General features: G+C 39.2%; 1 protein-coding gene across 10 annotated transcripts in view; it reads right to left on the bottom strand.

The window, feature by feature from the left end:
* ATP11B (ATPase phospholipid transporting 11B (putative)) overlaps positions 1–8286 on the bottom strand; it is a 62106-nt gene extending 53820 nt beyond the window's left edge. For all 10 annotated transcript variants that reach the window (XM_068692465.1, XM_068692467.1, XM_068692461.1 and 7 more), the window contains exon 1: positions 7828–8286. In XM_068692465.1, the coding sequence (XP_068548566.1) occupies positions 7828–7854 (27 nt within the window). In that variant the 5' untranslated portion in view covers positions 7855–8286. The remainder of the gene's footprint in view (positions 1–7827) is intronic.
* Between the last annotated feature and the right edge of the window lie 17888 nt (positions 8287–26174).

The raw sequence follows: 26174 nt of genomic DNA, 5'->3' as shown, positions 1-26174 counted from the left end.
TTTTTTTTTTTTTTTAATATACACAGAATAATTTACCTTTGTCAGATAATATGATCTATTCACACTCCATGCACATTTTCAGAAGTCTGTGTAAATTTATACTCGAAACAGTAAGCCAACAATTCTTTCAGTCATACAGCTGGGCAGTAGTCAAACCAAATTTGTCATAGCAAAGGCTAGCATGAAGGAAGGAACAGCCTCTCACGGCAATTTTAAACACTGCTCGAACAACAGAAGTAGTGAACCAGCTGAAGCACCCTGAGGTTTATGTAGTCCCATGCAATTTGTTCCTACTCTGTTGAATACTACTCCAAAAAAGACAGAAAAGAGTCTTAAAAGTCATGCACCACTCATGCCACTTCCTCTTCCTGCTTACGATGTCTACAGTTGTTTAGCATACCTGATAACAACTCCTTTTGTAACTTCATAAAATATCTATACCCAGGCTACATTATGTTGTGAAAACAATGGAGGAAACAAGAAATGAAAGCAAGAAACATTCTTGCTGAGATATCATGGAGCAAGAAACATTCCTTTCACAGAGTTAAAAAATGAAAACAAACTAGTGTTCCTCTGTTATTAATACCCCTCTCTCCTCCCATGTGTATTTGTGGGGTGTCACACATCCAACTCTACCAATATCCTTTAACTGCACATTCTGTGCTACTTGGACTGAGTGGCACGTTTAAAAAAAAAAAAAAAAAAAAGGCTCGTCTATATTGTTGCAGAGATGAAAAGGTGCTAGTAACAAGCAATGAATTAGGAAATCAGTAAAGTAGAGGAAAATGGCTGCATTGACTTCTGGCAGGAATCAAACATACACATGACAAGGCAATCTGTACCAGAGATGACAAAACAAGAGACTTTACAATAGAAGTGCATTTAAAAGAGAAAGAAATTTAGCAACTATTTCCATTTTAAGAAGCAAGTCTTGATCTCAAGGAAATGGTCAGTGGTTTCCAAACTACTTTGCAAGGCTATTCAGGGCGCTCTACTTATTTTTAACCAGCCAACCAACCAAACGAAAATTGCATTACAGTGGTCAGAGGTCTGAGAGAAGTTGAGGTACCTGTGGTCCAAAACCTTTGGTCTTTTGCTATGATTCCCAAAGCAGCCCATTGTTCTGAAGATGTGGAAATGAAGATGCCTTTGAAGCTCCAACTACACAATTTTAATTTCAGAAATAACACTGATTTATTCTGCGGGCTAAAGCAATTTGTTATACTCATTCACAATATTATTGTCTACCCAGATGCATACAAATGATAGTAGGCAAGACTTCCTAACATGAAGGGTGTTTGGATACCCATAAAAGGCTACTATAGGGCATCTTATTTTATTAAAAGAATAAATAATAGTAATAAAAATAAAGAGACAATTGAGCTCTCAGAACTCAATTGACTCAAGCTGCTTTTAAGGATACAGTTTAAAAAATATTAAGTGCTTGGAACACACGAAGAGCTACAGCTCTGCAATACTCCATCACACAGAAATAGCAGTTAGCCTGCAAACTAAATCACGCTAACAGATACAGAACCACTACAGTAAATGAAACATTCAACACAAAAATCATTCATATACCTTGAATAACCATAGTATCTTTAAAAAATAATAAATGAAATTGTATTTTTTCTTTACAGTAACCAGATTCATTCAAGTCATTTAATATTGAAAGGCAAGGAAAAGAAGTTCCTCTTATAAAACAAGACGTTCAACCATGTGTCAGTTTGTAAACTTCATTTTTCACCTAAAATTAGATTGCAGTTTCAATCTTGCAGCTATATACATATACAAAAAGTACATCGGTCAATTCCATAACAGGAGAAATACAGAAGAATCCCAGATCTCTTCACTTGTTTGGACAGTATGAGCACTATTATCTTAAAAAGAAATGCTGGTTACCCACTGTTTTGAAGAGTCACTGACAAAACTATGTTTTAGAGGCAGGAAGGGTTCCTGTTCTGGGCTACTCGTGCAACCACTATCCCACATATCGGGAAGGACCCTGTTCAATATTTATATGAGTGCCAGTAGGCAATAGTTACTTACGCTTGTCAGCTCCTGCACTGTAAGTCCAATTCCTATTTTCCTTCAATATGAAAAAAACATGAAAATTCTTCCCAAAAAAACTGCCTAGATAACAAACCTTAAGGCTTCTTCAAAATGTGTGTCAAAATTGTCCTGACAATTGCTCTGACGGCTGCTGCTCACCGCATTTCATGGGAAGAGAATTTAGTCCATAGGTAGAACTGTCTAGCTCTTCCTTTTAACATGCTTTGATAAAGTCTGCTCTGTAAGCATTACAGATTTGAGTCTACTCCATTCCTTTTACCAAATACCATTTTGAGTTTTAATTCCTTTTCAAATATGATTTATGACCTAAGTATCAGTTTAATGTACTGCTCTCAGACATGCCTGCAAACAACTTTATCCCTAAAGCCTGCTAAATCATAAGCTTCCTTTGTATTTTGCCACAATTATTTTTCCAAACAGACATTTAAATATCTGCAAAGGTCAGCACAGCTACATGCAAAACTAGAACAAAAAGGTGCATGGGGGATAATAAAGGAGCAAAAACAAAATGTAACAACGTATGACAAAAAATACTCTTTGGTATATAACATTTAAAACTTTTCCAGGCAAAAATATTTCAGAATGCAAACAAACAGCTTCCTGTTGTCTGTATCATTACCTTTCCTTTCCCATTTGAAGGGAAGTGCTCCTTTCCCATACTTATTTTTATTCTCAAAGTAAACAAGAAGAAAAAATCCTCTTATGGCACAGTACGTGGGAGGCCAAGTAATTGCAAGATTTCTTAAATCATGGTGTAGCTGTTGGTCCTACTTTCCATCTTTTCTACCACCATCTGTACTATTGCTGTTCTGTTTGGTTGTTTTTTTTTTTTTTTCCTTTTAAACAGTAGGAAGTTGAAAAGGGATTTGTATAAAAAAAAAGGTCTAGCAGCAAATATGTCACCTGTGTTTTGCTGGAAGAGATGACCTTGCATTCACAGAGGCATTTTGTCAGATCTATTTTGTTGTAGCTTTTAACTGCTGGCTTACAAGACTTCATGCTAGAAATTAAAGGATTTTTTTTAGTGGTATGTTATAGATACCTTTTCCCCTGTGAAATAGTGGCAAATGCAGTCATGACAACAGAGGACACAACAACACCGTAAGGAAAAAACAGCTCACTAGTGAAGAGCACAAGTCCCAATTTTCAATGAAATATATGCACATTATTTTTTTTTTAATTTATTTTTATAGTCTATAATTGCTGTGGAGTTGTAAAAAAAAATACGTCAAAAACCACAAGCAATTCTTAAAACAAACAAAAACAAACAAACAAAACCCACCCAAACACCTTCTTTGGTTCAATTCCTTAAATTCCTTAAAATAATTAATCTACAATAATACACGTATCAGCACAGAACCGAGACCAAGTGCTGTCCATCTCATGCAGAATGCAGATAACCGCAAGTTATTGGGAACACCATCTGCTTCTCTCAGAACACCTTAACGGATCCTAATATCTGGAAGGAAAGGGGAAAAAAAGTCCCAGACATACAGACCTCTAGCGCTAGTCTATTCAAGGACATCTCCCTTACCAGTAAAAGGAAGTTTTCATTAGAGCCTATCTAGGAGATGAACAAGAAAGCTCCTATTGATATCGTCCTTAGGGGACAAACAAAATGAAACAAGACCAAAACAAACACAAACAAAAGGCAACCAACACAAAACAGATGAAAACATTCTCTGCGATCGTCTCTCAGTGTGGGCTGGGCAGAGCTTTTGGACCAGATCACCTCCTGAGGCCCCTTCCAATTGGAATCCTCCACTAAGCCTTGAAATAAAAGCCTGGTAACTACATTTTCCAGTTAAAAGGTGCTAATCCTATGGAATTAACCCATATTTTGTCTTTGACTTCTTGTCGAATATCAAAGCGGCATTTGCCTGAATGCATAATGTGAATGTTGCCAGTACACAACAGCACTCAGGCTCACAAATCACAGAAGAAAACACTCTGCCAAACACAGCAGAAGGCTGCTTCTCTTGCACTGCCCTTTACAGAAGGGGAACCATGCAGGCACCTCAGGTTTCTCCTCATGCAATGTCTTTTGCACATCATCGTGCTCTTCCATAATTTATCGAGAGGCTCAAACTCCACAGAATAGCAACTAGAAGGGAAATCCATAGACCCTTGCGCGCTTAACATGACTAACAGATCAGAATTACACAGCTAGGTTCATACGCACGTGACTGTTCTATCACAACTTTTGGAGACCTCCTTGCCAAACAATTAAAATTGTCATCGCCTTCTGTTGATGCCACTGCAACAGCCCTTATGCTCCATGCACACCGCCAGGACATTTACACAGTCCAGACAGTGCCGTAAATCTATCCAACAAAGTGGTACAGAAAGTCACTGAGCGTTACAGCCACCTCTTCCTACTTCTGTTTTGCACCAGCATTACAGAAACTTGACCAAGGAAACTGCAATAATGCTTTGCTGTACACAGAGCTGCAATGTAGTCTAACGTATCAGATTTGGAAAAGCAAGAAAAAATGTCCTATTCCTGAATATTAACAATGCTTCCTATCAACTGCTGTTTACTTGGCTGCTTTTTCCAAGTGGAGTTGGCTGTGCCTGTCGTGTTATGCAACCCGCAGCAAATCCACATGCCCACTGTCTGCCTGAGGTCTCAAGGTAACACAGCTGGAACTCACGCATCTTTCAAATGCGTCCAGACATTTTACTCTTTTTCTAAAACAATTAATTATACTGCATTTATTTCTACATTTTTAATGACTAAAACCTAAGTACTTCCAACTCAACCAGATAGTGATATTGTAATATAATGTTATATTAGCTATAAAGTAGTACATTGTTAATGGCTTACTAGATATTTTACTTACTATGGGATGACATTAGATGAACAAAACCTGGTAATCTGTGGGTGGTGGTGGGTAGTTAATTGTTACTGAGGAAACAGAGCAGACTAATGGTGAAGCTACCAAAAATCCTGAAAATTTGTAAGCGAGACCCACACAGGCATTGAAGACTGAGTGATAGTATTACTGCCACCAAGCTTCGTTATACAGCAAATCACTGGAAGGACAAATACTACCTCAGAAAATTGTTTCAGACTGGTAAGGCAATAATGAAGATGAAGAGTCTTACATTCCCAGCACATCTCCTGTCTCAGAGGTACAGTCACTCCTTTATGTAGCAATACAGGCATGCATACATCTTCCCAGACTGAAGTACACTTAAAGAACATAGCTAAAATAATTTGAATTGCATACTAGGTCCTCTCATTACTTCTGAGACTACCTGCTTCATTTTCCCTGCCCCCTTTTACAACTCACGAGAACACAAGTTTTCAAGCACACAGCTATTCAGGACCATTTCATTAATTAGTGTATGAAATACTGTCCTCTTAAACAAGAAGTTGCAAAAGATTCATTGGTTTCATACAGAGAGTACTTAATAACTACCTAAAACCACCTTCAGCAAAATACCAGTGTCTTGCTACTTTCCAATGCTTCTTCCCACCAACATTTTTCTTTTGTGTTACTACAACATCCAACTTAGATGACTCCCACATACACGCTTGGTTCCGATCCTCCCATATGGAAAGAACTCTTTTCAAATCCTGTTGCCACATCTAATGCAGGTAGAAATACACGCTCTAAAGAAATCCAATCCCACACATTCTTCTCTCTTCATGAGAAATAAGTCAGACAGATTTTGCCATCCTTTGATTCAAATAGTCTGGGTATTCCTTAAGCTCCATAGCCATCCACACTACAAACAATCCTATTTCTGTCATCCCACTCTTCCTACTTGCATTTATCATTTTCTCAGCATCTTTCGCCAGGTTCTCAGCTTTTTGACATTCTTTTCTTAATAGAAAATAAACATCACAGTCATGTAAAGCAACAAGCATGTGTGATGTATGTTAAACCAATGACTATACACAGGGATGAAGTGTCTGAGCATCCCTCAGAAGAAACATACCTATCTTAGGCCATCTTTCAACTTAATGGGCTGTGAAACAAACAAGGAATTAACATCAAACAGCAACATTTATAGGAAGGAAAACAGCCAACCTGTATCTTCCCTATCGTTTTTTTCTTTATACAATATTTAAACCCTTGTTCAAGCATCTTATTATTCCTTCCTTCTACAACACTAACCCTTTCCTGTGCAAGTTTTAAGCAGTTATTTTCCCATCAAACAGTCTCCTTTAGAAGAAGAAAACCCTCTGACTGCCAATAGAATTGCTCATCTTGTTACACTCAAATTTTGATTTCTCTTAAGGGCAAACATATTTCTGTAAAGCTGGTCAGTGAAAGAAAAGCAAGCATGAGTGACACATGGATTCGGAGCACTGATGCAGTCCTTCTAGTCTCAAGTCTACAGAAGACAACATACTGCTGCTTTAACAACCATGCTCAAAAACCTCAAGCCACCTTCATGGCGAAAAAATGACAGCTGTATTATGCCAAACAAGCTTTATTCAGAAGAGCATGTGCACGATTGTAACAGAACAGAAAACTGCTGTCAGAGCTCGGATAGAGTAATTAATTTCCAGGTCAATAAACCTTGGTGTCACACCAACCCAGAGAGCACTCTCAAGCTGGCATTGAGACCGTCACCACAAGTTCTGTGCTTCAGACACAGATCTCTAACAGTGCTGTGTTTTTTAAAGGACTATAAAGTAATTTTCAAACCCTCAGCGAATGCACTCAAAAGCTTTTGGCTTTGCTTTGGACCATGGTAGCGGAGATAGGGGAAGAATGGAAAAAAAAATAAATCAATTTTTATAAAAAGTGATGTAACAAATTAAATAAATCACTAGTGAGACAAATATATTTGCCACTAAAATATAAGAGCATAATTAATGTAAGTTTTTGGACAAACCTGGGCAACATCTTTGATGTAAAGTAACTCTAACAAATATATATAAAAAAAAAAGTTTGTAAATGGAGCTTTTAGCCATAATTTCTCTCCATGAGGAAACACCAGAGAGGGGCAGGAAGCCAGCCAGCACTTCGATCACAACTGCCAAAGGCGATGCATCTCCCTGCCACGGCTGCACGGCTCTGCCCTGGCCACGCAGCACCCGCACGCCCAGCGGCACCCATCTGAAGCGAGGCAGCCTCTGACCGCAGCCGCTCTCGAGGGTTTTCCCCCTGAAAAGCCTCCTCTGTCACGTTTTGCTCCATTTCTCGTCACTTTCCAAGCCTCGAGCAGCCACTCTCCAGGGCTTTCCCCCCCTGCACAGCCTCTTCGGTCACGTTTCGCTCCGTTTCTCGTCACTTTCCAAGCCGTGCACACCCACAGCGCTGAGGCTGCCCGGCTCTCAGGTAGAAGTGCGACGCCGGCCCGGCAGGTGGAAAGCCTTTCACGATTTCGCAACGTGAAGGAGGAAGCGAGGAAAAGTGCCGGTGCAGCAAAAGGCCCCGTCATTCTTCCGTGAAAAGAAGTCTGGGGGAGAGCCCTCCCGAAGGGGCCCCCAGGTAAGGGAACGCGCTTTCCTCAGCGCCAGCGTGGTTTCAAGAGAAAAAAATAAAAATAAAGAACACCACCGAAAAATACCCTAACACCAGAACCTCCCCAAAAGCCCAGGATCTTGTTAAAATCGACGAGCACGTTAAAAATCCCAAGCAGCTGTGAGGGAGCCCGCAGCTCCGCCTTGCAGCCCCCCGTCCCCATCCCGGCAGGACCAGGACCCCCTCCTTCAAGCTGCCGCCCCCAGCCCCGGCTTCTTCTCCTCACGACCCCCCCTCAGACCTCTCCTCACGGCCCCCCGGCACCTACCAGCTGCTGCCGGACCCACCGCCACATCCCCGGCGGCGCGGGTCGTGGCCCCCGCGGCGGGGCCCCCCGCTGGGCTGTCACCGCGCCCTCCGCTGTCGCCGCCTCAGGCCAGCCGCCCGCCGCGGCTCGTCCCCATGGCACGGGGGCCCGACGCCGATTAGGAGCGGCGCAGCCCCCTCGGCGCCCCGAGCCGCCGCCGCTGCTGCTGCCGCTGCCCCGCGGCCGCCATCTCAGGGCCGCCGCTGAGCCCCGGCGGCTGGCGGCGCTGCGGCCCGCCCTCGGGAAGTGACGCGCGCGGGAGGGCGCTGAGGGGAGGCAGGCGGGGAGGAAGGGGAGGCCGAGCCCGTACCCCCCAGCCTCGTTGTTTGTAACGAAGTGTGAAGAATACTCTGCGGCTTCGTCGTTTTTGCCTTTGTTTTCTTGTGGAAAAATAAGCGCGTGATGTAAAATAAAGGCTTTGGAAAGGGGTTGTGTGTTTATGTAATCTCTGCCTGGTGATGGGTGATTTAAACTGAAGAAGGCAGCACGCGGTGTGTTGGCATCTCAAAGCGAGCTACGCGTGCTGGAAGGATTTGGCGCTTTCCTCTCTCTTTTTGTGATCCTGGCAGTACTGTGCTAAACCACTCTTCGGTTAAAATCGGGTGGTGAAAGGTGTTGCTGCCTGGCAGTGATCTCTTCCACGGCTTCCATTTTGCTGTGAAAGAGCAACCACTTGTGAAAACAAAACTGTTCAGCCTCAAATGGTTCCGACACTGACACAGGCCTGCAGCCTCTAGGCCAGCATGCTAAGAATTAAAGGAGATTACTCTAAGCAGGAAAGACATGGGTATTTGTGACCAAATACTGTTGCCACTAAAGTCAGGGACAAATTTGACAGTGACTTAAAGAAAAGTCTTGCTTAGTGTGAGGATCAGAATACCATTCCTCCCATCCACATTTGCTTCCAGCTAATTATGTCAGATAGCAACAAATCACCATCATATCTGTCATAGTACTTATGTAGTATTTAGTGTACAGTTTGAAATTTGGGATATAATTCAGCCTTTAAGATGGATGATATAACGTCTGAACAACTGAATCTTGTGGTGAATGCTTATCGTTTAAGCATCTGCATTTAATTAGAGAAGTGCCCTTAAACAGTAGGGAATAAGACTGTTTCTATCAGGCACTTATGAAAGCTAATGTTAGCAAAACTCCATATTAAATGCTAGCCATTATTTCAAAACATTTAAATACATCAAAGCTGAGTTTCAAACAGCTTGCACTACCCTATTCATCTAATGTGAAGTCTAAAATAACAGAGTGATTTCATAGCTGTGGCACACTGCCTGGAGGATGGCCTCCAGCCAAAGCTTGGCTGATACACTCACTGTTCTCCTGCTCCTCCTTGCTGATAAGATAAAAAACAGCATCCTGACCACAAGACTCTAAAAATCGCATGCCATTTCTCTGAAGTGTAAGTATATTTGCTGCTGTGTCCCTGCCAAATTTAAATTTGAGTTGCACTTTCTTCAAGCCTGTATTTCCACTGCTCACGGTTGCATTACGTAAAGCTACTTTGTGCTTCCTGTTCCACATTGCTGTAATAGTACTATTGCACTAGACAAAACCTGAAAGCAATTTATGAATGGTTTGAACTTTGTGGTCTATATTTTTCATTTCAAAAAAATATATTTTAATGGATGAAAGTATATGGACAGGATGAAGCTATTTTGCTGTGTGCCACAGAAGACCCTGACCCCATTTCATTCCGATATATGGCAAAATTCTGTAAGAAGAGTATCCTTGCTTAGCACTCTTGCTAGTGAAACTTTGCGCCTTTTAAATTGTTCCAAAGCCCATGCTAGACATTTATGAAGTTTCATATCACCATTGAGAGGTAGTTTTCAGGAGAAAAAAAAGGGAAGCAGAACAGCCAACTTAGATATTGATGCACCAGTAACATTCCAGTACTTTTGAAATCAAAGGTCAACTGTCTTTAAGTAAAAAGGTTCCCATATCGGACACCCCACTTTAAAATGTTACCCTGACGTCTAACCTGAATGCACACAGATGTCTTATACAGAAAAAAAGCAACTGCAAAAGAAAAACATCACCTTCAGATTTGAAGATTAGGTTTAAACCATTGCTAAGGCTTTCTTGATTAGACTCCAAGATTTCCAGTTAAATATCCACAAGAGCGATGATTTCAGATGTTTGTTTAGCAAGATGAGGACACAAATGTTGTCTGATATAAAAATGTGTACACAAATATAGAAGCACACACAAACATTAGGTCCAGTAAGCTTTTAATTATATGTGCATGATTAATTCTTATGTAATCAATTGCACTATATCTAGGTTTATAAAATTAAACATTAGAAACCACAGAACCATTTCCTGAACATGCAAGCATGAACCTTACTCCCTGGGCTTTCTCTTGTGCATTCATATATTTCCATTATTCTTCAGTGGTGTTTGGGGGCTATTCTTCAGTGGGAGCTGGTGAAGTGTTGGCATGCTGTACAGCTCCATACAGTATGTAAGGTCATACAGTGATGTGCAACACTGATGCCAGAAGGTGAATGGCCTCCAGCCTTTAAAAACTTGAAAGAGCACTGTAGCTGAACCCTTTCCCCTGCCACATCCCTGGATGCACCAGCCATATCCCAGTTTGCTGCTGCAATGCAAATGAAGCCCACATTAGCAAACAGGCCAGTGTGGTCTGGAGCACTGGGTCGCATGGCAGGAAGGCAGCCCAGGTTTTGCAATGCAGCCAGGGAGCACCTGTGTCCTATGGGGCCAAACGGAAAGCAAACAAATGAAGAAACAAAACCACTAAGAGGACGGGAGCAGGGATGTAGGTCTGTGTCACAAAGGACAAGTAACAGCTCCTTAGAGTTCACTATTTTCCTGGTGGAGAATTCCTACCACTTGTTATTTTGATTTTTTATTATTTTGTCATTTCTTTAAATGAGTATTTTAATCTATGCATTATTTACTTCTGTAACTATGCTGTGAATTAAAAATGTATGCTAACTAGAAAAATGCCCATTTTGTTTCTAATCTGTAGAGAAAAGAGGTGTCTAAGGAACACAGAGTTTCTTCTAGGCATCTTTATTCCACAGACATTCACTTATTGGCTGAAGCACCAATTATATATAGATAATCAGTGGCTTATTCTCAGTCACAACGCCCTTCATCTAAACACACATGTGAATTCTAGCCTAGAGCAACCAGTCTTCAGGAGAAAAGTAAAGGTATCTTAGAAAATGAACTGAGCTTTTTAAAGGCAAACCTTGTGTATGATTTGTTATTACTTTTTTGTACCCTGCAAGAGATAAGATCAGATCAAATTACAGGATATACATGCTGAAAGGTGATGTTTCCAAGACTGTTACTAGATCTAAACAAAAGTGCATTATTTTGTTATTTCTTCTTGCTACACATTCTCTGAATTACAAACTGGATCCTAATGTAAAACCTCATCCTTCTATTATTGCTTTTCCTTTTCACTTGAAAGCTCTGTTTACAAGCCTTCAGCTTCTACTGAACATTTAAAGTGTGCCCTTTGCTTAATTTTATATAATTAACATAAAGGAAAATTGAAGAAATTAATGTATTGTGAGTGAATGGGAATTAACAGAACTCCCCTGTCTGGAACAGTTAGGTAAAACCTTTTTAATAACAAAAACATGCTTCAAACCTCTTATTCTGCCAAGACCTCAGATGTTCTCCAGAAACAAGTCTAACCAAGTTTAAAATTATTTCCCTGTCCCCTAAAAAATACTTTTCCAACTACTTCATTTGTATGCCCATCCTCTTATAAGAATTTACTTTTGTAATTTATATGATCAAGTGATTATTGGACACATCCATATGTAGCCCTTGTAAAAACTTGCCAGGCATAAAAGAATGCATCTCACAGTTGGGATTACTTAATAAACACTCGTCTAATAATATCTTTTACCAGGAAGGCTTTTTCCTGCTTTGTAGCATCTCAATTAAGAACACGCTTCCTGCCACGCGACCCAGTGCTCCAGAGCACACTGGGTAGGTAATAAAAGATTGAATTCCTAAAATTAAATAAAAATTCCTAAAATTAAATAAATAATAAATGAATAAAATAGAAATGCTCAGACGCAGTTAGGAGTGTGTAGGTCTCTTGACACTACTCTCCTAGGACACTACCCTGACTACTGTAATACAAACACTGACACACCTAGGCACGTTACTTTCAAAAGCAGCTTGAGATCTTATGGGAAAGGTATAGATAAATTCTGTTTATGGCTCTAGACACTCATTCTTGCCTTAACAGCTTAATGCAAAACAGTGTAAAATCTGCTAATTAGGACATTCTCTGGGTAGCGGGATATGGGATTTCAAACACCCTCATGTAGAGGTTGAACATCTGTGTTTCCTGTGTCCTTGAGGACTGTTCGATCTACTAAATTTGATGGAGGTTTTCTGAGAGCACCTTCTGGTGCAAACTGTACAAGTCACTGTACAAGTCACATAAGTGGGAAAGAGCTTTTTTTTTTTTTCCCTCTAAATCCCATTAGGATTTAGATGTGAAGTAAGCTTGTCCTAACTAAGGGTACATCTATGCTACAGTTTTTATGTTTCCAGGGCTCAACTTTTCTAGTGTTTGAGTTAGCTCATATAAAACTAGCTCAGACGTTCCTATACTACACTCAAATTACAGAGTTCCTCAAGATATTTCTTGCTGTGCTGTTGGCTGGCTTGTAGTCAACCGGAGTACTGAACACCTGACTTGGGTGCCTATGGATCTTAACACTTGCAGCCACAACGGGCTGTGATTACGTAAGTTCTTCTTCAAGGCTCTTCTCTCACCTCATCCAAGGATAAAGGCAAAACAACTTGGGAGTCCCTTCACTCAATGTTTTCCACCAACTCACCACCATTTCAGCATATGCATCACTGGCAAGTGACAGGATATTCCCTGAAACAGGTGAATCTGTCCCTTTCTCAGGAGTGTGGGAGATTAAGCTGATGGATGGTGACTCTAACTCTGTACCTGCTTTGTGTAACCTTAAAAAAATAATGGTTACTCCCTCCCTTGGGCACATCTGTGACAAAAACACAGGGCTCCAGTGGGTCTGGAGTTAAGCAAATGCCTCAGCAAACAAGGCAGAGACACCTCTGAGTGGTGAAGAAAATTCCAGTGCCTCATCTAAAACTGATACAGTCACCTTGGGCTTTAAAGGACAAAATATGAGATCTTTGCCAACGTTGGCCATGAACACAAGTTTCAGTTATATCAGTGAGTATGAGAAGGTCTCACAGCTCAAGACAAAGTCACTAGCTTGCACTTACTCAACACTAGAGGCTGTACAGCATAGTTGATTTTTCTAAAGGAGATGCATTTTATACAGCAAAAGCTTTTATTAACAGCATTTGACAAACAAAATAAGCTGGCAAAAATACTTCTTCCTTCCAGTACAATGTTTACACTAAAGTTTTTTGCACTTCAGAAATTGTAAATGAATCATACCACTAGCTGGTAGAGGTGTAGGTGCATCACCAGCAATGCCATGCAATTCCATACCATCTCCAAACAGCTGTACACCTCTCTCACTCCCTCATTGTCCCGAGGGTGTTAATAGACCTCCATGGACCTCAGCAGCACCCCCAGAGCCTCTCCCCATTCTGCCCATGGGCCTGGGGACTTCATTTCAGCTCAGTCTGGGGCTGTACATCCTTACCTAATGATACCGTAGGATGCAGTGGGATGCATCTGGCCAGTACAGTCCTGCCCTGTTAGTCTGGGGTCCCTCCAGTATCCCCTGGGAGTCCCTGGCCCTTTCTGCACCCTGTGCTGGTTTGTGCACTTCAGGCATGCTATCCTCACTCCCCAGGCCCTTGTAATTTACTTTAGGTTAGCACTGATGTATGCTGAATAGCAACTGTGGTAAGGTGGGGTGGGGCTTTTTGGTTATTTTTTGTTTTCCTCCTCTTTATTTTGGTGTCAGCATCCTAAAGTGTGGTTATACATGCTGTTCTTGGGGAATGGGACTTTTCTGTCTTTTACGATGGAGTGCTGTAATTAAAAGACAGTTTTTAGCACAAGTTGTATTTCATATAGCAAGCTGGTTTTAAAGTGTGTATATATATATATATATATATATATGTATATATATATATATATATGTATATGTATACATATGTATATGTATACATATATATATGTATATATATATGTATATATATATGTATATATATGTGTGTGTGTGTATATATATATATATATATACATATATATATATATACACACACTTAGACTATATATATATAGTCTAAGGACAGATTATGATACTACAGATACCACAAGACCACCACACTGCACTTTTGGCTGAGCTACAAGAAAGTCACATACGCTCAGAGTTTCAAAAACCTGCCTATAATTTCAGAGTCAAGCTTCAGAACTAACCACAGCAATGAATAAAAATCACAGGAAGCATTTAGTCCTTCTTAAACTGAAGCTTTGTAAATCTGAAACTGGGTACTCATAATTTTACTTTCAAAAATCCATTTCTGATATTCTACTCTTGAAATAGGGTGCAGTAATGTAACTTTCATGCAGGGATGTTTGCAATCTCTGAAGCCAACAAAATAAAAAATAGCTGTGAACATGACAGATGATGTTCCTGCAGCCATATGAGACAAAGAAACATATGGCTGCTGCATCTGAAGTTCTTACAATGCTTAATGTCTTCAAAGTACAGCAAAACATTGGCTGATTAATATAATTAGAACATTTTACAGATGATTCCTAATTATTTTTGCAAATGCAAATGATGATCCCGACATGTGAAATGTTGTGCTGTGCATGATGAATACTGAGCTCTCATTTTACTGAGTACTGTAATCAAATTTAGAACAAATGTTATATAAGTGCATAAGCAATCCTAATCCTAATCCTTTTTCTGCTATCTCACTTTCTCCATCTAGGTCTGCTGCAGCTGTAATTCTATAAGTCTCCCATATTTGGTGATTTCCCTGCATATTTTTATTTTCCTTCCCTAATCTCCTGTCTCTTTCTGAAAGCAGAAGTTTTTAGTTGATAATGGTTGTCATAGAATGAGAGGTCCAGTTTGTAGCCTTCTGTCAGCTTCTTTATGGTACTGTATGTTTGATCACTGCAAAGGTACTTTACCGATGCTATTGCTATATTGGGGCCCAGTCTTGTGAGATGTTGAGCTTCACCCTGCTGAATTACCTATTGGAAAAAAAAAATCTAGAAGTCCTTAAACATTTTTGACTCTGTCCTAACTTGAATACCAATAGTTTTCACCGTTTTATTAATATCTGTAGAGGCTGGCTGAGGATATGCCTACAATCCATAGTTCAATGTAGCTGGAAGATACCAAAGATAACTATAAACAAATTAATGTAATAGATCAATTCTAGCTTTAGAACACTAAATTCTCTATGAGCAACATGACCTTGTTTCTGATTTTACTGTAGGGTTGGTGGCACTGGTATAATGAGAGACGATTCACTGGCTCAGTGAAAAATAACCAGAAGGGACACGATCCTGGACAGGCTTAAATGCTAGACTCATAAGAGCAAGGGAGAGAGCACTGATAATTGTGTGTTTTGTGATGTATTTCCAGAAGATGTTTAGGATTTTACAAGCTTCATAAAAATACACCAAAAACTTTATAAAATCATTCACATATCAATTAAATAACCTTATGGCTTTTTTTTTTTTGTAATTTCAATGAAAAAATCCCTTTTATTGAGTTGTATCATTTATTTGAAAAACTTCACAGTAGCAAAAGCTAAGTATTACAGATAAGTGGTTCACAGCATATAATTTATCCAGTTAATTTCATTTCTTTGTATTTGTCTACCAATTGCTTATAATTTTATGCAATTAATTCATTACATGAACCTAATTGCTAAAATAGCTATGAGATTGTCTGGCTGAAATAAATGACTGAGTTTGCATTAACTTGAGTGGGAACAGTGCTAGGCCACTGGAGGCTTATCCCTGCTCTGTAGATATTACCCAAGTTATTCTTTGAAAGTACTGAAAGAAAGAGCTGGTTTACATTTGATATATTATCCCATCTTTTTCTTGCTTGCTAGAACATATATATATATATGATTTTTAAACAGAGCATATACACCTTTATAAAATGGTGAGTAAGGGTCCTGCAAATATTCTCTGGGTTCATTTCTATTTATTTATTGTTTGTTTGTTTTCTATTATGCCTACCCATGAATATGTTTGCTAAAATATATATGTAAGAAAACCAACACAATCACTGTAAGTGTATTTACAAATTGAAATGTATATTTATAATAATTATTTCTGTGGAATCCACACAGATTAACTAAGTGTTCTTCTGCCTTGCATAACTAACCTTTAGTGTTGTGATATTTAATATTATCTGGTCAGAGGCTAAAAGAACACAGGCAGTTAAAAACTTGCTGCCTGACAATGTTAATAAGAACTCAGGTGTTGATCTTCTTTTCCAGTAACACCGATTAATTTAATTACTGCTATTGCACTTTCCACACAAATCAGGCTTCTTGATTTCACAACTGGGACTGTAGCATCATGGTGATAATGATGGATCAGGTGGCAGGATTACTTGTATTAATTATATGGAGGCTTCAAGTCTAATATGAGATTACGGTTAACAGTACAGACTTCTGAATAATGAACTTACTAGCCACTTGATACTCTATAGATTTCATGGCTGATACTACAGCCCCATGCTGAAATGTAAGGGAGCAACTCAGCATACAGTACTCAAAGATATATTATTAGATGAGGAGCAATAGCAAACACAACAATAGCATTTTCCTGGTTTTTAAATAACAATTTCCTTTTGTTTTGCTCCGTTTGTTCATTTTGTGATCATTCCACAAAAATACATTCAGATACTTCAACATCATGGAAATCAGTTTTGAGTTAAGCAACTGTATTCTAGAAAATAAAATGGACACAGGTCTTCCAGCCCCACACTCCTACCTGCTCTCATCTGGACTTACTAGCTGGTCACCTCCTTTCCAAACTGGCAAATACCAAACAAAGCTGATACTTTAATTGAGGCCTTATCTGTGCTGCACAGAATGGAAAAATCATTTCACTTATCTTCCGTACATTTGTATAAGACATAACAAGATTTTTTTTTTCCCCCATAACTATTACTCTGCTGACTACTGGTGAATGTATGCCCTGCTATAACATGTTTGACTGTTTTTCTCTGCAGACAAGTTATATCTAATATTCATGCAATTTATTATTCTTTACTAATTCCTATTTTGTCATTGATTGCTTTTTTTTTTTTTTTTTTTTTTAAGAACTACTCACTACTCAGACTATTTATCTAGTTTACCAAGATGTTTACTGATGTTTTGAGTTCTGCTCACCTTCAAAATGCCTCCCACCTTGGTAGCATCTGCAAATACAGTAACACAGTATTCCCTCATCTGAATACTTAATGAAGATACTGATTAGTATTGGACCCAGAAGAGATTCCCACAAGAACCACTTTTACATTTTCACAATGAAAATTGATTTGACCAGCACCAATTCTTATTATTAACCTGGATTTGAGTTATCCATAGAAAACAGTTTTCAATGCCCTGGAGCATTTCTTGAGATAAACAAGATTTTGGGATAGTCAAAGAATTTATTACAGAGCACACAGATGGCTAAAACAGTTGTTATTGAACTGTGTCATCCCTTTGGAGAAATGCCACCTGAAAGTACCTGAAACAACAAAGTGCATTGTCCAACTTGTGCATTTTCAATGATATTCTGCAAGGTAAAGGTATGTGGTGCCAGCTGAGTTAGCCCTTCTGTTTATTGCCAAAAAGATATTGCAGGTGACCCAGAAAGTACAGCAGTTAACAGTTGTGGTTAGATCATCCACACAGTTGCTAAGATCCCTTATGTTCCTTTTTCACTTTTTCTCATTTTGTTGTATTTCCAGCTAGGTGTTGGATTTATGCAACCCTCGGGAATACAAATCTAGGCTGTAAAACTACCATGTCTGTCAGTCATATGTTGTCAGCACACATTTCTCATGACATTTCAGGATAATGATCAGAGAAATGGAGGGACCTATGAGCACATTCAAATTTTTATTAAAACCAATTCAAATATAGTTTATTTATTCTTAGTAGGTTAAGTGGATTTTTCTTTCTTGAACTTAACTATCTTTCTGTTTGAACCCATGTATCTTTTAGCTGTATAAGGAAGTTGGAAATTGGCTATATGAAAGCACACATAAATTAAATGAAAAAATCCCTTTTAATAGAAGAACTATTGCTCAGCAAAGAATACATAAGGAAAGATTAATAACTCTTTTAGTTCAGATTTGAGAATCTGATTTTCATTGTGAGGTTAAAGAACACTACTAAGAGTATAATTTAGATATCAGATTTACCTGTTCTCTTCTCCTGCCAGCCCGTATTTGGTTTCAGGGCTTTAATGTTGACTGTTAACCTATTTAAATATTCACCAACAGCCTTCTGCCAAGGTAGATTAATTCACCATCTCATGTCCCTGTCAAGTTGTCAATTTGTCAGATATTTTTCAGGTGCCAGTGCCCTTTAGAGTGACAATAACGATATACAGCTGAGCAACAGTTTCTGTTAGTATCTCCTATAACAGGAAAGCTCTCAAATAGTTGAGTAGCTAAAGTTTTCTGTCCGGGCAGTTCTGAAGAATAAAGTCTTTTAACCATAAAGCAAGAAGTGTACACAGAAATGAACTGATGCACATCTTGTTTGATTTATGACAGTTGGAGATTGTAATGACAATATGACTGTTACCTTTAAAGCTGAAGAAACACTGTCATTTTTTATACTCATTTTATTTTTCATCCAGAACTGTGATGAAAGGACATTAATATTAGTTATGGTGAAGGATGACTCCAGTGGTGGCTAGAATTAATCCTGTGTCAGTCATTGATTATATACTGAATCATTAATTTATTTGACAATGTTATATTTTGTATCAGTGTCTTAAAGTACACCAGATTTCTTTTGGTTGCCTCAACTTTTAGGAAATGTTTCTGCCACTTATATCCAAAACATTCAAGATACAGTTCTGTAATGGATTAAAATATATTTAATGGTGGAAAAACAGTTGTTTTTATATCTCAAGTACTCCCAGATTCCAAATGACTATTAAAAACACAAATTAAATAAAATGTTTTTCCAACCAAGGAAGCTCTGTTAAAGTTCATGGAGACAAAGGTAAACTTATATATTTTGAACGTATTTAAGAATGGTGGTCATCCAGGAAGAAATCTAGGTAAGCCAGTGAAGTCACAGTAGGGGTGTAAAATTCAGTCCCTTGGGTTTCTAGACATGATTCCTCCACCAGAAGCTGTTTTATCTGAACATACCATAGAGGAAAAGGATTCTCTTATGAATGTGCCCCAAGGCATATGTGATGTGAGGGTGAGCAGAATACACTGCAGTCTGACAGCAGGTCAGAGCCTTAACTGCAGCTACAAACATCCCAGAAAGGCATTGCCAGAAGGTGGTAACCTCAACACCGCCTTTTTTAAGCAGAAACCTCTCTAAATCCATCTCCAAGGACATGCACACAAAGGCTCAGAAGAAATTCAGCTCGAGCTGGAAACTGAATTTTTTACCTAATTACAGACTTCTGAGAACCCACCAAATTTCCATCAGTTTTGTTCCAAGTCTAGAGAAGACATCGGTCTTCATTTAGTAGTGCACATCGGAGACAGAAAAGCATTTAATGCACGTCCAAAAAGTCTTATAAACGAGATTATTAGCTACATTAAAAAAGATGACTAAACACACCCAGATGTGCATAGTTAAAACTACTCCCAGCTGTCTGACTAGGAATGATCTGGGCAGATATCCTATCCCGTTTGCTAGAAGTTTGTGTATAGTGATTGATTGCAATGCAGTCTGCAATTCTATTTGCAAGGTGCTGTGTTAGCAAATCTATCATTAAATAAATATGACACAAATGTAATTCTACACATCGAGGTAATTCCACAAGACTTAGGACGTGTTACAAATTGGTACGTGGATACACTGTACTATATAAGATCAAATAGCTAAGGCTGCAGCTGTAGTGTATACATTTCTGTTGTGGTAAAATGATGCTACTAGGATAAGAGCAATGTAAAAAAGTAAAAGAAATAATAATAATGATAATAATAAACTGACAGATCTATATTTACTGGAGAAAAATTCATCACTTTTTATTTTTTCTTTTTTCATTTTTAATAGAGGCTGAACAATAATGCTTGAACTGGAGGGGGAAAGAGAAATAAATGATGAGGAGATAGAGAGAGGCAGTCTCATGGGAGATCAAATCTAACATCCATGGAAGTGAATCTCCTTCTGTCATCCTTGAGCTCCAATGGTGCTACTACAGGCACTCAGCCACACACAGGAACTAGGTAAAGTAGGAGCATTCAGGACCAAAGTGAATGGGGTACAGTCATTTTAATACCTAAACCAAGCACCAGAAGAAAACTAGTCAACTAGTTGTTTGTATTTGTTGATCTTTTTCGTTCCTCTTCAGTCCATAGGGTAGTGAGGTGGCTGCAGCAACAGTGTTTTGTGAAAGGTCACCTAGTCCCTAGCCTCCTAACACCTTGATTAAAGGAAATGCAAGGTGTTCCTACAGAAGTCACAACCTGGCTCCAAAACATTACCTTATTATATTGTCATCTCTTTGCTTACAGCTCTCCATTTTGTTCAAATGGCCTGTGGATTTCAATTCCTCTGGTTCTGACAAAAGTTAACAACTCTTGACTAAGACCATACAGAATAAACTCTTAAAATCACAGGTATTTTATTGCAGATCTGCAACATACAGGTGCTCTCTGAGGTTTTGCACACAGATCAAGAAGCAACAGGTTGTTTTGAAGGTTGTGGAAAAATGTTCTGTTCCAGTCTTCTCATCAGGGTCCTCCATGGCCTGCTGAGTTTGGAGACTGGAGTTTTGTGTTTTGTCATAATGTTCTCATGATGTTTCCACAGTTCACTTTTTAGTGCTCCCTTCAAGAGCTGCTGGGGAATCACTAAGTTAATTTTAGAGCCCTTATTTTAGCAGTGCGTGATCCTGTAGTTTCACAGGCCACAGGCAGGCCTCAGCCTAACCTCTGTTCGGCCACAGGCCCGGCAGTGTCGCTCAGTACTTCCCACTTGCAGACCTTACTTTGTGGTGAAACTAGATATTTTAATTCTTTAATATGAAAAAAGAACCAATTCTTTACTTAATCACTTCAAACGAGGAGGAGTCCAGCCCTCCCTTTCAAAGCTGTTCCAGTGGCCAAACACCTCTTTATTAAATACAGAGGCAAAACTTTGATCTGAATTTGACTCCGTGGGGTTTAGGAATCTATCTTACTTTAAAATCTAAACAGTCCTGTGCTATCAGATGTCTTATTTATGTAAATATTTACAAGCTGCTGTCTAGTCACTACTTCACCTTCGTGTTAATCCACTGAATGGATTAACCTTTCCACAGGTCTCACTACGAGCTTTGTTTCTCTTTCAGAGCTCTTCCAGCTTGGTTTGCAGGCAGGCTGTACTTTGTGGTGTATCAGGTAGCCAGAAGCAAAAAGAATAAAATACTACAGATGAAAATCAGTGTGCCATTAGTGGGACTACTCAGGAGAGCCTAGAGCAGGCCCAGACTACATTTTCGGAGCTGCAGGTTGCTGTTGTAGCTGTGGTGCAAGTTTGCTGGTGTGAAGCCACACTTGCCCCCTGTGACTTCCCTGTGCCTCTGCACAGGAAGCAGAAAAAGGATGTCACACCCTAAAAACAACCCTCCAACAGCCTCCTGCTGCGTACATGAATGCAGCCCCTGCCTTGGAAGTGGACAGGTTGCTCCCGCCCCTTGGCAGCCCTGGATGCACTGTGGTGAATCTGGCTTCTCTTCCCACTCCCTGGGAGCTCATTAGAAAAGTGTTGCTGCTGGGAAGTAGCGATTCATGGGGTCTGCAAGCATGACCTGTCCCCTCGTGTCCTGGCTGGAGGGAGCTGGGTAACATCCCACCCTCGGCTACCTGAGAGGCAGCCGTGAGGTTGGAAAGGGGACGGGGAAACAACACCATTATTAAGGTGCAGAGAAGTAATCTGGTAATTACCTTCATGGTTACGTGCTCAGCTTTCCGCTGTTTGCACAAATGAATCACAAACAGGAAGACTGATACCACTGAAAACCTTGGGCTACCTCATGAGGTAAAGATAATTGCTCATCGCATGCTCAGACAGTCAATAAACAAACAATAGCATTTTACACTTCATTTATCAGCATGCATGACACAGGCTGTATTTGTGTTTTATCTCTGCACCCATCTTACATGGTGCTGTCATGCAATTCAGACTGATTTTTTCTTTTTAATTAGAAGTAATTGTAAGTAGAAATACACTACTGAGTAAATTATACTGTTATTTGCCTTTTCCCCAAGAAGTGCATTACTGCTCACTGTTTTTTTTTCTGCACCTGCCACAGGGAAAGATTCAATGTGGCAGGAAAATATAATCAAAGGCAAGCTGAACCATTCCAGAGAAGAGTGGTCAGTAATTGTAATGCATAAATATTGTACAACAAGCTGTACTCATCAGCATTATCAGCATTTCTCAAGATGCATTTTCAGATACTTGTTATACAGAGAAGATATTTATTTATTTATTTATTTTTCAGTTTAAATCACAGTGAAGAATTGAGTAAAAAAATGCCAGTCTCATATATTTTTGAAAAAGTATTGATGTCCAATTGTATGCCCCGGCAACATCCAAGGAACTTTCTGATCATTTCTGAGAACTTAAAAAATGTCATGGGCAACCAGACCACTTTCTGCATCATTGACTACTGCTTGGCTGCATTCAGCATCTGAATGAAAAAAGGTGACACAATATTCTACTTTGGGGGAAAGCAAAACCCAAAGAGATATTGGCTCTGAGTTTGACATTCACTGATCGTTCTCAGAGGGCCATCTCACCAGCAGTACACGTCTCCAGTTTGTGGTGCTCAGCGGCACACAGAAGAGCTAATATGAATCTCAATGGCATCAACAGGCTCAAGGACACCTTGGGACTGAGGTGATGAATTTCTGTCCTTGTCTGTCATAAACTGTACAAATGGGGCACAATCATTTACACTGAGAAATTTGAAATAACTCAGGAGACTCTTCCAGCCATTTTAAATGTCTTCAAACTTCCAGGCATTCTTTTTACAAGAAACTGTTTTAAATTCTTCTTGTTCTTTGTTTCTGGTACCTGAACACAATTTACACTCAAATAGAGATTCAGTTTCAAAGCCTGTGGAGACCAGAGTTCCTCAAAAATCTCCACAAAGAAGTCAGGCCACAATACTTATAATTGAGGATGGAGCTATTTCAGGGATGTTACAGCCTTCCTCACTTGCTGTCCGTCCTGTGTTTATACCACTCAAACTACTTCAGTCATTAGTCTGTCATTATTATAGAAGCCAAGTTGAGTTTATTTTATTTACTGTTTAATAATTGAATTTGTTTTAACAAATTGACATACATTTGTCTGAATTTCCACAAATTTGGAATGTAATTGGAATGAAAGAGTAAAAAAATCCATCAAGGCCTTTGAAGACTTTAATGATTCACATAAACAGACAGATGATGACTGCAGTCTTTCAGAATAAAAATAAAATAAAAATGCACAGACTACCCTAGGCAAATAGACAGCCCTTAAAATGACTAACGTGATATAATAACAAGTTAGTTAAAATAATATTGACTGAACCATATTCTCCTTAGGAATTTTGAAAATGTGAGAGTGAGCAGAATAAAATAGAAAGATTTTTCCAAATATTCTGCCTGAAACAAAACAAAGCAGATTGCTTTCACTAAATAGGCTTCAGCTGTTATTGCTCTTCTTAAAAGGGTTGTGTCACCAGGATTTGTTATTAATGTGGACATAAGCTTGCCAAGACATTCAGCTTTATGTTAAGAGGCCTCAGTGCAGATTTAAGGTGCCAGTTTCGTATAACGCATAACTTCAAGGAGATACCTGACTTCAGGCTCTGTTATTCTCACTACTGAAATCATTCCCACAAACAGAAATCATCAATTTAGATTGCCATTGTTGGGACCACAATATGAACCAGAGCCCCATTCAGGGCTCATGCCCTCCTTGACATACATGTTATTTCCTGTCAGAAGACCATGTTGACATGTGCAATTTTTTTTTCTTAAATCCTTGCAGATGAATTCAAAGGACATCTGCTAGTGACTTACGTTTACCCAGTCTGATCTAAAAATCATAGCCTAAGCAAATTGTTAGAAAGGAGTAAGGCCAAAATTTCAACCTTGAAACTTGAGTTTTGACTTTCTGTATTGGGATCAGCAACAGATCAAGTTCTATGAAGGAAAAAAAAAATGCTATCTCTAAACAGTGTCAGTAATGGAGGTGGAAAAAAAAAAAAGATTGCTTTCCATGGGTGAAGAACTTTAAGGCAGCCACTGCTTCACAAGCCTGCTTCACAAACCTCCTGGTGTGAGGGCTTGGAAATAGGAGGAGGTTCTCAAAGATAGAAATGTGCCGTTATACCAGAGGCAGCTAAAAGCAAGAATTATGAAGTACCATCCTTGGTGAATGCTGAGTTTCACATTGATGGATTGTTTCTACTCATGAAACATGGCTGTTTCATGTTACCCAGAATCTCATGCAATGAGCAGATGAAAACAATAGCTCCTAACTGGTATCTCTTGTTATGTCACTTATGTTACACAAGTTGTTGGTTTATGCATTCTGCTGTGTAGTGGTACATCCAATTGAATTACTTTATCAAAGTGCTCTTAACAAAATGACAATGCAGCTAGGTCAGGATAAACTAAAAATAACTTCTAGAACAAGCTATTGGAAAATTAATTAGTTTTGGGTCTAACCCAGTATTCACTACACTTCATGGAAAACCTTCACTGGTAAGCACAATGAATGGCAGACCAAACCTTCATACAATTCTTTATCCCTGGCCAAATTCATTCCATAAATGAAAATCCAGGGTAGTATTGCTAAGGAAATGAGGCATAGAAGCCGGACCTCTGTAACAGCCCATTTCAGCCATTTATTCACTGGTCCTGCTTTTCAAATAAACCCAAGGTATTTAAGTTATTTTACACATACACTTGTGCTCTACACTGCCAGAGGCAAAACATGAGTTAAGATTGCTGTTGTGTCCTTAGAGTACTCTGCTGTGTCAAGGCACCTTTTCAGCTTAGGGCAAGTTAAGGACAATGTCTCCATTAACTGTGAACTTTCTTGCTTTTGCTACTTTGGTTCATGACCTCGATGTTACTTAAACTAGAAAGAAGAGAGTATTAAAATACATGCACAAGTAATCCAAGGAGAAAGCACGAATGACTTCCAAAGCTTTAACAAACTCTCATTATTCTTCCTGCAATATTCTACTTTTATACTTGTGCTAAGTAGTCCTAGACCTCAAAGCTACGCAATACTTTCCTCTATTTATTTATTTATTATTTTTTTTATGTGTCAACAAAATTGTTGAATTCAAGGACTGAACTGCAATGCTTTATTTTGGTATAATTCCACTGGGGCAGATCCATGGTTACTATGAACTATGCCACTCTTAAAAATCAGCAGTGCTATGCTGGTCTGGATCTGCTCTCACAGAACCACTTCTCGCTTACACCAATGCAAGTGGAAGGAGAACTAAGATATAAATGTCAACTATGAATGTTGAATAACACACATAAAAATTTGTAAACTTCTAAGACAACAGTTTTTGTAATACAAAGAACCCAGAAGGACAGGGCAGTTGCATTCCCTGGGAACCAACACAAGTATTAATTAGCAGCTCAGTAGCTCACAGAAGGATGCATAGTTACTCTAGAGCTGCTTCACTTACTCCAATTTCCTTCTTACTCATTTCCACATCTCAATCCCAGGTCTCTCTTCTAATCATGTTAAGCACTTAGAAGGAGTTATCCTTAGAAACCAAGTGAAGAGAGGAACCTGAGCCAGGAGTGAAAGCCAGACGTGAATTTGAATCACTTCTTTTCTAGAAGAAAGCTCTGACTGCTGAGCAACATGGTCTTGTGGGACACAGCCTGCCTGCTGACACAGTTTTCCAGTGAATGAATAAAATAATCACTGGGACAGGAAGAAAGACTGGTTTACATCATATAGGAGCTAGGACACTCCTGAGATTTGGGGCCATCTCTGAACAGCATAAATAAATGAGAGATTTTGAAAGATTTCTTCTCAACAGCCCACAGCTCAGTGACTACATGTCTCTATGTCCTTGTGCTGTATAAATAAATAATTGTGGTTAAAATAACAGTTTTACAGCAGTTATGACTTTCACATGGAAGCTC

This window comes from Anas acuta, chromosome 9, assembly GCF_963932015.1.
Source record: "Anas acuta chromosome 9, bAnaAcu1.1, whole genome shotgun sequence".
NCBI lineage: Eukaryota > Metazoa > Chordata > Aves > Anseriformes > Anatidae > Anas > Anas acuta.
The sequence above is the reverse complement of the archived record's forward strand: the minus strand, read 5'-3'. Positions and strand labels throughout refer to the sequence as shown.